This window comes from Danio rerio, chromosome 16, assembly GCF_052040795.2.
Source record: "Danio rerio strain M-AB ecotype USA chromosome 16, GRCz13ab, whole genome shotgun sequence".
NCBI classification, from domain to species: domain Eukaryota; kingdom Metazoa; phylum Chordata; class Actinopteri; order Cypriniformes; family Danionidae; genus Danio; species Danio rerio.
The window spans coordinates 37,302,876-37,316,710 of NC_141036.1; the positions used below are offsets into that span (position 1 = coordinate 37,302,876).

At 35.3% G+C, this 13,835-nt stretch overlaps 1 protein-coding gene across 4 annotated transcripts in view; it reads right to left on the reverse strand.

Moving 5' to 3' along the window:
- Positions 1–13,835, reverse strand: part of me1 (malic enzyme 1, NADP(+)-dependent, cytosolic) — a 132,533-nt gene that overhangs the window by 76,360 nt on the left and 42,338 nt on the right. For all 4 annotated transcript variants that reach the window (XM_087286265.1, XM_087286266.1, NM_001310037.1 and 1 more), the window contains exons 2-3: positions 9,579–9,712; positions 2,509–2,658 (exon numbers count right to left, since the gene is read on the reverse strand). In XM_087286265.1, coding sequence (XP_087142391.1) covers positions 2,509–2,658; positions 9,579–9,709 — 281 coding nt within the window. In that variant the 5' untranslated portion in view covers positions 9,710–9,712. The remainder of the gene's footprint in view (positions 1–2,508; positions 2,659–9,578; positions 9,713–13,835) is intronic.

Here is a 13,835-nt window from a genome sequence, read left to right on the forward strand (position 1 = left end):
ACCCTGCTGAGCAAGCACAGAAAAGTTGGCATGGTCAATTTTAAGAGGCTTTTGTGAAGTCTGGTGATAGCAAGTGTTAAAGGATTTTTAAAATAAAAAATACTGACTCAAAAGTGTTTTACAATAAGTTATGAATTTTTAAACGTTTTAGTAAAATGGTGTCCAGAGAGCACTGTAAAAAATGATATGTTCAATTGGTCATGACAGCTCAATTAGTCAAGCACGTCTTTGTAACTTTGTTTAAAAGAAGAAAGGTTTAGTTGACTTATAAGCTTAATTTGATTCAGATAAAAAATTTAAGGCAACCTGAATTTTTTATAACAGTGAATGAATATACCTCCCACACCATTACATCACCATCAATGCCTGATTTGGCAGAAGGGATCCAAGTTTACATGTTGTTTACTACAAATTTTCACCCCACTATCTAAATATTACTGCAGAAATCAAGACTCAACACCAACAATTGTCCACTTCTTATTTTAGTTACTGCGGTCATTATATCAGCTTGAACAATTATATTCATTCTCCTCTGAATTCTGACAATAACAAGGCATTTACTCCCACAGAACTGCCCTCACTGGATTTTTTCTCATTTTCAGACTTTTTTTTTTTTTGTAAGCCTAGAGATGGGTGTGCATGAAAATGCCAATGGATCAGCACTTTCTGAAACACCCACCAGACTGTCTGGCACCAACAAACATTCTAATGCTAGTTTTCAGCTTCAGCAAATTATCTTGACTATGTCTATATGACTGAATACATTGAGCTGCTACCGTGAGATTGGCTGAATAGATATTTGTGTAAAAAATCAGCTGAAATTACATACCCAATGTAGTAAAGTGGGAGATGAGTAGTACTGATGATACAGAGGGCAACTTTGAGTAATGTTACTGTGCAACTTCAGAAAATTATGCCATAATTGTGCAACCAGATGAGACATAGGGTGACTAATCAGAACAATGCGCTTCAAATACAATATTACTGCCCACTCTTAATTGAAACATAGCAACATCGCCCAAAAGTTGCCCTGTGTATCAACAGCATAAGTGCATTTATATATAACGATCAGTTTATGTAATTAATAAATATAAAATAATCTTGTAATTTTCCAATAATATAAGATCCAAGACAAATCCATCAAGCAGTACCTCACACATTTGTGCAGTTCTCATTGGGATTAGCACTCAATGTGCAGCTCCACTTAGGTGGTCCGTTTGACACATGTAACACCTATGAAAGAGTCTGTGCTAATGTTTGCAGTAGGTGCGCAAACAAAAAAGAGATTTGTTCTAAAGAGAATAAATGATTTAACTGCTCAGGAGTAATTTCACTTGAAAAGCTTTTAGCAGAAAAAGAAGTTTAATTTAAAAGAGGAAAAGAAAAAAAAACACTTTGTAATTGTTAACTGCTGCATGTGTTGATCCAAACCTGCATGACCTTTTTACTTGTGAAGAAAACAGGTTTCTGCATTTGCATAAAATGAAAATAGGTTTACTTTTGCTTTGAAGCAGATGAGAAGTTTTAAAACATCTTATATCTGTTCAAAAATATCTGTATTCCACAGAAGTAATAACAGTTTTGAATGACATGATCCTTTTAAGATCTAAAACAAACACTAGGTCAAAGATTTAAATAAACAAAGCAATATTATCAAACGACAGATGAATTTGCATCAAGATGTGGTTGGCTGATTTCTTCATTATATTCCATTCATTTATTTTCCTAACATTGCACAATTACACAATTAGTCACACTTCAGTCTAGTTTTCCCACATCCCCACAGCACATTTTTGTGCTGCAACGCACCAGTTAATAACCACTGTCCTATATCCTAACATCAGAGGTAATGAGTCTGCTAGGCATTCTTTCCAAATACTTTCATTTAGGGAGATTGCAGAAGGCTCTCGAGTAACGTCGAGTGTGTGGAATGCTCTAAATTTTCCTCTCATTTAAGGATCCAAGGAAATCCCTCAAAATGTATCCCTGAAAACAATGAGAAGTCTTGAAATGCATTCTTTTTTGATCATGTCCAGACCTAACTCACTCCTAGGGAAAAGGAGATGAATAATTTGAGAGATAAAATGGGCGATAATGGTTCCTAATCAGGCTGAACCAGCAAAGGAAGCTGAAAACGATAACATCTCCCAGCATACGCCAAACTCATCAATGAACCCAATGTTATGCTTATTCAAACTGGCATATACTTCAAGGACTCAAAAAGCTGAGAGTATAATCTCCAGATTCATGCATACAACAGACTTCTGTTATGACAGGATGTATATTCGACTCTCTCGACAGATGTTTCAACTTTCCAGAGGCGTTCAGTTTCACTTGCCTGGAGGCGAGATATTCAACGATTTGTAGGATGATTCAAAAGAAGAGAGACAAGGCCAAGAGCTGAAAGAAAAGCTGTCAGCCGGATGGATGTGCTTGCTTAAGAAATGTGTTGAAGGAGAAAGAACTTAACTATGAAAACAAATTAAATTACGCTCAGCAGTCTCTTACCTCGGTCTCCTGAAGGTCAGGCCATACTGTTGGCACGCTAGGCCAACGGTAGGTGTGTACACAATTGGCATGAATCTCTCTATGTCTGAGGTCAGCACCCGGTAGAACAGCTTCTCGTTACGGTCCTGAAGGCCCATTAGAAAGACATACCTGTAAGAACGCAATTATGGATAGTTAAATATGCATGTAAGGACGTTTGCAACAATGTAAATCTTTTAGGGGCCTATCATACGCCTGGCACAATAAGGTGCAAGACGTGTTTGGTGCAATTTGTTGCTATTTTTAGACCAGGACAACCTTAATTTTCACGTTGTGAACCAAGTTGTTTAAATAGCAAATCCATTTGCACCACTTTGTGGACTCATGGGTGTTCCGGTCTAAAAAGGAGGTGTGTTAAGCCGCATTGTTTTGAAGAACTGAAATAGACCCCACCATTGACAAGCTGAAAGCAGGTCTAAAGTCCAACAGAGCATTTAAGTTATGCGCCTATACGGTCCAAACACTTACACATTGCTTATTACACACAGGATGTTCAGCAATACACAAATATCTTTACATGTTAAAAAAATAAATAAATAAGTATTGAAATGGTTCAAAAAAAAAAAATATATATATATATTTTTTTTTTACATAAAAATAAAAACCACCACCCCCATGCTTTCTTCACATAAGTTTTTTTTTTCAGTTTATTCATGATAATTTGCATTTGTATAATGTTATTATTATTAGCAATATTATTTATTTTATGCATATTTATATTAGTTTTAATAAAGAAAAAGTTTACATTTGTGCACCTGTCAGGTTTTGGAGACATATGCATCACCATATGGGGCATAAGAACAGAACGTGTGTTTGAATATAACTCAGTTTTTTGACCACACATCCTTATTAATGCTCATTTATTCATTTGCTGGAAATTGGAACTGAATTTAGAAATATTTTTGAAACAAATATTTGCTCTGGACAAATTAAATTATATATGTTGGCTAATGGATGTCTTCAGTGGAGTGAATTTCCACCATTTCCTTATCCAAGAAAGTAAAGGTCTCTTGGGAATGGGAGATAAGAACCTGATTGATTTAATTCATGTTATACACGTAAAAAAAAAAAAACACACACACACACACCCATAAATCATTAAGAGAATAAGCACAATGTTGTTAGACCATGTGCCAGGGCGCAGGGTGTATTTTTCCATCCTTAAAATGTGGATTCGGACACATCCTTAATGCTTTTGCGCCATGCGCTTTAGACTTTGTGCCCAGATTGTTAAAATGGATCTTTTAGTCTTTTTCTTTTTGTGGTTTTGTCTATTGGATTTTTTTGGTTTGGCATTTTGAGCTTATGAAGATGTAGAAAAGCTAAAAGGACAATACGCACATACTGTATAATTATTAGGTAGAATACTATCATTACTTTTTCTATTTCACAATTTTATATTTAATGGTCCCCCGAAGTGCATTATACACACTTAGTTTGAATAGCTTGTTTGATGTTTGATGCAATTTCAACAAAAATATGAACACAAGGCACGACACATAAAGTGGCTCCTCATGCTTTATTAAAATAGCCAATAGCATTATACAGATAACTATGATCTTTGACCTAAAGCATAACTGTCAGTCATAGTCTAGCAATGCCAAGTCTGTCTAACAGATTCTCTACTTTAAATACAGCATTCAGTACATATAATTGTGAGGGGACAATGCACATGCATGCTGTGGCAGTTTTCCACATTTCATTCACTCCAATGGAAAGCATAAAATGGTCTGGATGTTTTATTCCTTATAGACTATGTGTCATTCACCATAAAATTGTAATTTTGTGCAACTTAATTTGGAATTAGCAGGTATGCAATGCATTTTCTCTCTCTCTGGGCATGCTGTTGACAAATGCACATTTAAACTTTCAATACAGGTTTCAGAAGCATAGATTGTGTCTAGCTTCTAAATGCTAATTTTGTCTGTTTTACAGCATACAACACTGTAAAAAAAAAATATTATTTTTTTATAAATAAATAAAAAAAAAATCAACAGATTTTTGTATTTCGTGATTTATGTTTATTTTTTCTATTGTTTATGATTTTGAATTGTATTATGGAACCTTGATCTTTCTTCCACCAACTTTGAAAGTTTGAAAACGTTACTTTTATTGACATTTTTAATAGTTTGAAATGATATACTGCCTGGATTGATGTTGTAAATTATGGTACAAACCCCTGATAATAAACTGCCATTACTTTTTCTGTTGTTTTATCGGTTTATTTATCTATCTTTAATAATAACTTTAATTTAGATTTCAATGAGATTAGTTAATTAGGATTCTTAATAAATGTCTGTGAAATTTAAATGCAGTTTCTGAGTTTATGTTTTTAAACCATTTTTTTTAGTGTTCGGTATACAGAAAGTAGCTTATAGGTTTTCAGAAGCTCTTTGTATTATGTTATTATCCATTTAATTTATAGAAGAGGATTTTAATAATTAAAATTACTAACTACTCAACGATGTAAAATATGCATCACAGGCTGATTTATTTTTGTGTCGATTTTTATTTTTTATTTTGGTAAAATTCACATTGAAGTTTTCTGCCGAAATGGTGAGTTTCAAATCAGAATGTGACAGTGAATTGAAGGAAATAGCATCCTCTTATTCTGGTGGCTTTCTTCAATTTTTCATCTGTGACAATGACAGAGAAGGGCCAGATTTCAGCAGAAACAGTCAGTCTGTGTGACATCTACTGCCTACATTTAAGTCTTTCCTATTGAGCTATTGTGACAGCAGCTTAAAGCAGGAATAGACATGCCCACATCCCCAAGTGAGTGAGCAGGTGTGTCAGGGAGACAATGCGAGGACCGAAGAGAAAATGGGTAAGAGAAAATGAGGAAATACTTTTAATGAAAATGTAATCACTGTCATTGGATAACCCTGAATAAAGTGCCCTAGTTTAGACTAGTGAATACTACATTTTTGTCATTTATTCATTTGTTCATTTTCCTTCGGCTTCGGCCTTCTTGCAGTGAGGCGACAGTGCAAACACACACATTATAGTCACAAAACACAACTAAAACTAGAGAAGGTATACAATTTAAACCTCAGTGGAGTCACTGGATTGCTCTATAGAGATATGGATTTGTCAAATAAATAAAAAAATTGACCCCAAGTAGCCCAAAAAAATGTTTATGAAGCTAGTCCTTGGAGTCTTTCCGTTTGAATAACAAATATAAAAAGACAAATTTATATAATTTTTTTAAATTAAATTTGGATATACTGTACAAATATTTTAAAATATAAAAACAGATAAATAATTATAAAATAATTTTGCATCCAAACTTTTCAAATGTTATAATCTATTTTATGTAATATATTCATATATGCAAAATATAATATGTAAAATGTACACTGAATACTGTAAAAAAAAAATATATATATATAAATATAAAAAATAAATACATATATAACCAAAATTTCTATTTGCCTTTTCTTGTTCACTCAACTTTTGAGAACATCAGCTGCACTGACATAAAATTCTTTGTCAGTAATACAAAAAACATTTAGTTTGGTTAACATAAGATTATTAGTTTTCTAGAGAGGTGAACTACTCTGACAAAATGTTTTAAGTTGTGGCAACTGAACATTTTTTGCTTGCAGAACTGGAATGCCTGAAGTTAAGTAAACAAAAAAATCATAACCCTTGTTTGCTATTTTTTTTTCTTGTTTACTAAATTTTTAAAAACTTCAGTTGCACTGACCTAAAATGTCTGAAGTTGAGTAAAATAAAAAATAAAAACTCGTTTGGAAATTGGTGCTAGGAAAAATGCATTATCAGAACAAAAAAAAACATAGTTCAATTGAAAATAAAAACTAAAACAGAGATAAATGTTAACAAAACATTTATTAGATACAGAATTAGAAACAGGGCAAGAGGCTAAACAACGATAACAGTAAACAAGACAAGGATCAAAACATAGCAGGACAAATCAGGGGAAAATGCTTCGTAATGCTTCACAGGGGGAAAAAACTAGACTCAGCAAAGAGTCCGTGTGATGAGGTGTCTTTTTAGTCCTAGTAATCAGTCCATCATGAGCTTCCAGCTTTGTGTGTGTGTGTAAACAGGAGAAACTGGTTCCTCCATTTGAATTATAGTTTGAGCATTTAATTTGTCATTTATTTATTACAGGATTTTTCTGAGTCGTTGTTGTTGTTGTCAATAATAATGACATTAATGTTATTACTGGTGTTACTATTATTTTTGTCGTTGTTGTTAGAGTTAGAAATACTGCAACCTTTATTTTTTCAAGTGAGGAGGTCTGAGATTAACTTGACTTAAATTAACAAGTTGGCAGAAGTTTTTTGTGTGTGAATTTTGCTCACAAAACGAATCTTTTTAACTTAATTAAGAACATTTTGCTTTAGGTTAAGTAAACATGTTAAATGTAGTTTTACAGACATTTTTACTGATTTTTGTAAGTAAATTTCATCTGTGATTTCATCTTTTTTCAAATTGGATTTATTATGGTGTATTTTGAAATTTATTTACATACAATATAATTAGATAACAATAGATTAGATAATGATATTCCAGGTAATATTTCACACTGTAATAAATCACATATAGTATTAAACCTAATATAATACTATCCTGCTGAAACCACAAGTAGTCTCTATTACAGCTTTAAGACTCTGAGAGATTACATTAAGGCAATAATATTTATAAAAATAAATGTATCATATTTCTTTAAGTTTACAGTGTTATGAGAAGTACGCATATCAGAGGACAAAAATTACCTTCATAAAACATGCAAAAGTAGTTCAGAGATGACCAAGCTGTCACATTAAAAATTCTTGACCATATGCTACTGCCTAAAACAAAGCTCAAGAATAATTGGGGGTTTTCCCTGCTTATGTCAAAATGCTAGGAAAAATACACACCGCACACAAAAATGCCCCCGGAGATCTTAAGACACAAGTTCCTTGTTTTAGAAATACGCTCACGAGAAATACATTCAAGTTCTACATCTGACCCAAATTAACAAGACCACGTCACATTCCCCATCAGTGCGAGCAAGCTTTCCATCAAGGAAAGAGCATAATATCTCTCTTGTTTGGCTCAGGAAAAGCGTGCCCACCTTCCCCGGGCTGGAGAAACAGTTAGATGTTTTCCAGGACTGGAGAGTGTAAAGGTGGGATGAAAAGAAATCAAACTCTACCTGACAGCTTAAGCTTTGTCGTGACAGTCGCTATAAGCTGAAATGTCTGAGTGATATTTTGGCACCTTGTTTCCTAACTGCATCTCAGGAGAGTCCACTAAACTTCAGCTAGAGTTTGACTGCATTGGCTGTATTCTGTTCTGGCAAATCCGCCTGATGTTGTAAAGCTCTATGTATTCCCCATAAACTGTTCAAAGTAATGTCTTTCACAGAGTTTATACTATTCCTTCTATATGCAGCGGCAGTGAAGGGGAAGTAGTACTTTAAATGAGGTTTTTGGACGATGTTAACAAGCGTGATAATTCAAAACACTTTTCCATTTTCCTTTCACACCCCAGTTTCTTTCTGAGATTCTGAAACTAAAGCGTGAAGGTTTTGGCTTTCTTCAGATTTATTTAGCTAATTGTGCATATGAAATTCAAGATTACATCAGTAGGGCCATACACTCTTAAAAATACAAACCAAAAACAGACGAGAAGTACCAAAAGTGGTTTTCGCAGTGATGCCTAAGTCCCATTTTTTGTTCCCAAAAGAAGCTTTTAGTGGAAAGCTTCTCAAATAATGTACAAGCTCCATGTGAAGAACCATTTTGCCATAGTGTAAAGAAACTTTTTCCACAATAGAATTATGTTTGTGTTGAATAAAATGATGGATGTTAAAGATTCTACATTGAGCCATGGATGCCAACAAAGGAAAATTATTTTTAAGTGTGTTTTCATAGGTTTACTGTACAATAGAGGACATTAATATATACAATAATTCAATAATAGGTAGTCATCTTAAATAGAATTCAAAATCTGGATGGGACACAAAAGATTTGCTTTAAGAGCTCTGTTTACTCTGTTTTGTAGCATGAATGAGATAATGAATTTTTCACACAGTAGACAAAAAAATTAGGCAGGGGTGGCATGGTGGATCATTGGTTACCCCTGTCGCCTCACAATTATAAGGTCGCTGGTTTGAGTCCTGGCTGGGTCAGTTGGCATTTTTGTGTGGAGTTTTCATGTTCTCCCAGTGTTCACATTTACAATGAGTAAATGAATGGAACGTGTCAGAATGTCTGTTCACTGCTATTTCTAAGTTTTACTGACAGTCTGACCCTAGGAAGCTCTTAAGCCCCTTGATCACTGCTTATGGCAGACTGGTTTCAGAGGTCTGTGCTAAATATGCTAAACAGATTGTGAACTATTAGTTTTGTAGTCTCCCCAATCTAAACAATGTTGTTATTTTATCTTTTTTTTATTTGAGATAAAAATATCCTTCAAATATTTTGTCAAAATTGTTGGTGTGTTGCCCATCGTGTCACAATTCAAGCAGGAAAACATCAAAATAGCTTTGATAGCCTGGGAAAGACTCCCTCCCTTTGCTGAAGCAGTATCTTGTCTGCCAAGGTCAGGGTCATTCGTCTGAAAGAGACCCATCTAAAAATAAATCATGGCCACTGCCTGTGACAACAAACCATGACTTGTGGTTTTGATACCATATATAACAGAATTTACAGAAGGTTTGGTCTTTTAAAACATGGGAACAAATCCCCTACTGCTTTAAAAGTGGCAAACAGCAGCAACTAATGATTTCTGGGAAATTGCTAACTGAAAACACAGTAGAGACCTATTGATGCTATTTTGATTACTCTTTTTAGGTCCCAACAGCCAGCAGGAAAATTCAATTCTGATCCATTCAGAAAAATAGAAATACAAACAAAATAACAAAAGAAAACATTTCAAGGAACTACAACAACAGACTTTATACATAAAGGTATTTCTGTGATTTCACAGGTGTAAAGTCGAGTCACATAAAACTCTGTTTGAGTGTAATTATAATTCTGAGGGTCATATAGATCATCAGTAATCTGTTTTCTCACCTGTCCAGATCTTCCTTTAACAGCTCGTAGCTCCTAAGGACCCGCAAAACTTGCACATCCTGGCTGAGGAAGCAGGGTGGCAACAGGCCATGAATGCCCAGCTGCAAGCGCTCCTCCAGGGAGAAGGCCATCCCCTGCAGAGAGAATAACAAATGATGGTGTATTAACAGTTATTACTGCAACCACACTGTGAACTGACACCTATGTGCACTGATGAGCTATAATATAATATAATATAATATAATATAATATAATATAATATAATATAATATAATATAATATAATATAATATAATATAATATAATATAATATAATAATATAATATAATATATAGGGCTGCACAGTGGTGCAGTGGGTGGCACAATCGCCTCACAGTAAGAAGGTTGCTGGTTTGAGCCCCGTCTGGGTTAGTTGGTATTTCTGTGTGGAGTTTGCATGTTCTCCCTGTGTTCACGTGGGTTTCCTTCTGGTGTTCCGCTTTCCCCCACATTCCAAAGATACGTGGGACAGATGAACTGAATAAGCTAAATTGGCGGTAGTGTATGTGATGTGAGCAAGAGTGTATGGGTGTTTTTCAAGTGTTGTGTTATGGCTGGAAGGGCATCTGCTGCATAAAACATGTGCTGGATAAGTTGGCGGTTCATTCCACTGTGGCGACCCGTGATTATTAAAGTGACTAAGCCAAAGAGAAAATGAATTAATGAATTATATAATATAAATATACTATATAACAATATGAAATGTTAACAAATTTGCAGTCCTTTATATTTTTTATTGCAGAAATAAAATAATATTGCTTGAATTTTCTAACTCAGTTGTTATTTTGTTGCTTTGATTATTCAATTGTCCACATTTGAAAGTCTTTTGAAAATTCATTCATTCATTTTCTTTTCGTCTTAGTCCCTTTATTAATAAAGGGTCAACACGGTGGAATGAACCGCCAACTTATCCAGCATGTGTTTTACGCAGCAGATGCCCTTCCAGCCATAATTGAACACTGAGAAACACACATACATTCTTGCAATCACACACGCATATACACTACGGCCAATTTAGCTTATTCATTTCACCAATAGGGGCGAGGCAGTGGCGCAGTAGGTAGTGCTGTCACCTCACGGCAAGAAGGTCGCTGGGTTGCTGGTTCGAACCTGGGCTCAGTTGGTGTTTCTGTGTGGAGTTTGCATGTTCTCCCTGCCTTCGCGTGGGTTTCCTCCGGGTGCTCCGGTTTCCCCCACAGTCCAAAGACATTTGGTACAGGTGAATTGGGTAGGCTAAATTGTCCGTACTGTATGAGTGTGAGTGTGAATGTGTGTGTAAATGTTTCCCAGAGATGGGTTGCGGCTGGAAGGGCATCCGCTGCGTAAAAACTTGCTGGATAAGTTGGCGGTTCATTCTGCTGTGGCGACCCCGGATTAGTAAAGGGGTAAAGGGGACTAATCCGACAAGAAAATGAATGAATGAATTTCACCAATACTGCATGCCTTTGGACTGTGGGGGAAACTGGAGCACGCTGAGGCGCTACTGTTATTTTAGTTGTGTTTTTGTGACTTTTGCAGATTGCATGGTTGCTGATTTGTGGGTGGGTCATCTCACCTGAGACCCATTATCCCATTATGAGGTGACTATAAAGAGTCCAACATTCGACATGAGAAGAAAGCTGAATTAGCCAGACCTCCCTGTCTGGCGTGTTGATTATTTTTGTTTGTTTTGGATCATGAGCTCAGTTCACTATCATGTACATGCTTTTCACTTCTGACTTTCATTCATACTGACTTTGATTACTTTAAATACTTTTGTTAATTATGCCTTTTTTTAAATAAATAATTTCTCCTTTTTATTTACTCGGTCTTCTTGTCTCCCTTATGTTACCATTTTAAACAGTTTGTAACAGCTAGCCACTGCGCCACTGTGCCACACTCGGCGTGAATATCAGCCAAATAATTCAAAGTAAATTACTTGCCTCCTGTGAAAATATTACATAGTCTTTACAACAGCAGCTAGGATAAACAGAAATGCATATACTTTGCATTAATTTAAATAATTAATATTTGCTTAACTAAGCCTCTGCAGCTGTATTATTAAAAGTTTGTGTGGAAAAGCAAAACTAATCCCGATATATACCCCTTCTGTATGTATCAGATGACTAAAAAACAGCTCTTCTAAATCTGCTCACAGATCTACTCCTGACTTAATGTTTTGGTGGTGGAGCTTAATGCAAGTAATGCAAGCAAAGCCAAGAAAAGGTCACAGAGATCGAGGCACAGTGTGGCCTTGTAAACATGAGGAGACTCCGTTACACATGCGCAATATGCTACTGAAGCAACTGAGACCTAAAGCAATTCACTATGTACAGAGAATACTGCAATCCCTTTTCTGTTAAACTGCATCCCAATTGCAGACCTATTGGATCCCGCATGGACCCAAAATTCTTACAGAAATCAGTATGGGGGCGTTACATTAGAAATCACCGGGGAGGGCAATTCTTCAGCAGGATAGCGCTGCTTCTCATACTTCAGCCTCCAAATAAAAGTTCCTGAAAGCAAAGAAGATCAAGGTGGTCCAAGATTGGCCATTCCAGTCACCAGGCATGAACATTATTTAGCATGTCTGGGGTAAGATGAAGGAGGAGACATTGAAGATGAATCCAAAGAATCTTGATGAACTCTGGGAGTCCTGCAAGAATGCTTACTTTGTCATTCCAAATGACTTTATTAATAAGTTATTTGAGTCATTGCAGAGATGTATGGATGCAGAGATGTATGGGAGTCATACACAATATTAATTATTTTTACACTGCACCATGACTTTATATCCTATACTGTACATTATTTCTGTAAAGGATACAAAACTTTTTCTACACAAAGTCAGACTTACTATCCCAATTGAATAATTAAAAATCAGGGCATGATCATATTTTATTTTGATAAAATAATTGTTATCTAGAGGCCTTGGCCTTTCATATAAGCCACTTCTTATACCAAATGATCAACTAGAAGTCAAGTTAGTATTTGTTGTTCCTAAAAATTGGATAAGTGACAAGATTTTTGTCAGGTAGTGTATATTTAAAATGAAGGAATTATAAAATACTATTATATACACTGTACTTGGGAACCAAAACATTGTGAAAGCAGATTCCTTATTGAATCCATTGCTCCCAGAATGTAGGTCACAATTCACAGTATTAACAATCCATTAACTAACACTGCTAGCTTAATAAACTACTAATTACCTGTTTGTTAATAATTTGTAAGGTAGAAGTTGGATTTAGATTTTGGGTAGGATTAGGAAGGCAGAACAAGATCATATTTTATAACTACTAAAGAACTGTTAATATCTAAATAACAGGCATGTAATAAATTCTTGTTAATAGCAAGAATTGTGACCTAAAATAAAGTGTTACCTTGCTATTTTTATATGAAGAACACTTGCTTGAATTTTGATACATTTTATTCTCGTTTCTAATGCATGATTATTAAACATTCCTCAAAAAACATAATTTATAAAGGTAATCCAATAATGTCCTTCAAATGAGCTTTTGAAATCTGTCTCTACCCACTGGCAAGCTTCTCACTGATTAGCTTCAGCTGATATTGACTCTCCTATATTTACAAGAGCAATAAAGGCTATATCCAACCGGTCTAATATGGCACAAGTCACACAAACATTTAATGACAGATTTGGGAGGATGTGTAACAATGTGTAGTGCATTTGATGAATCCTGTCCACCGTTGAAAGGGCTGAGAATATGCACATGAAAATTGCAGTTGGACCTTTGAGTAGTGACAGTCTGTCTGGTGTGGTAAATCTTGTTTTCTTTCACACCATGTGGACAGCGCTGAGAAATATTCAGCCTGGGAAACCCTGAGCATAAATTTGACACATGCATACATAAAACGTTGCAGACCAGATACACCCCAGCATGACAATGTTGTTCCCTAGTGAAAGTGACCTTTTTCAGCAGAATAATGCACACTGACACATTACCCATATTGTCCATTAAGAGCATGATGAGGACTTCAACATGCTTAGTCATGGACTTCAGACTCCACAGATCTCAGGATTTGATAAGGCAACAAGTTTGATCGAGTTTAATATTGGAAGCTACAGGACTCAAAAAGATCTACTGTAATATTTTGCTGTCATATATCAGAGAACACTTTCAAGGATCAGAGATGTTTGGGCAGTATGCAGAGGACCAAGAACAGTCAAAATGCCTAAACAGAAGCAGTTGTGGCCTAAATAGGGAGTTGGGACACG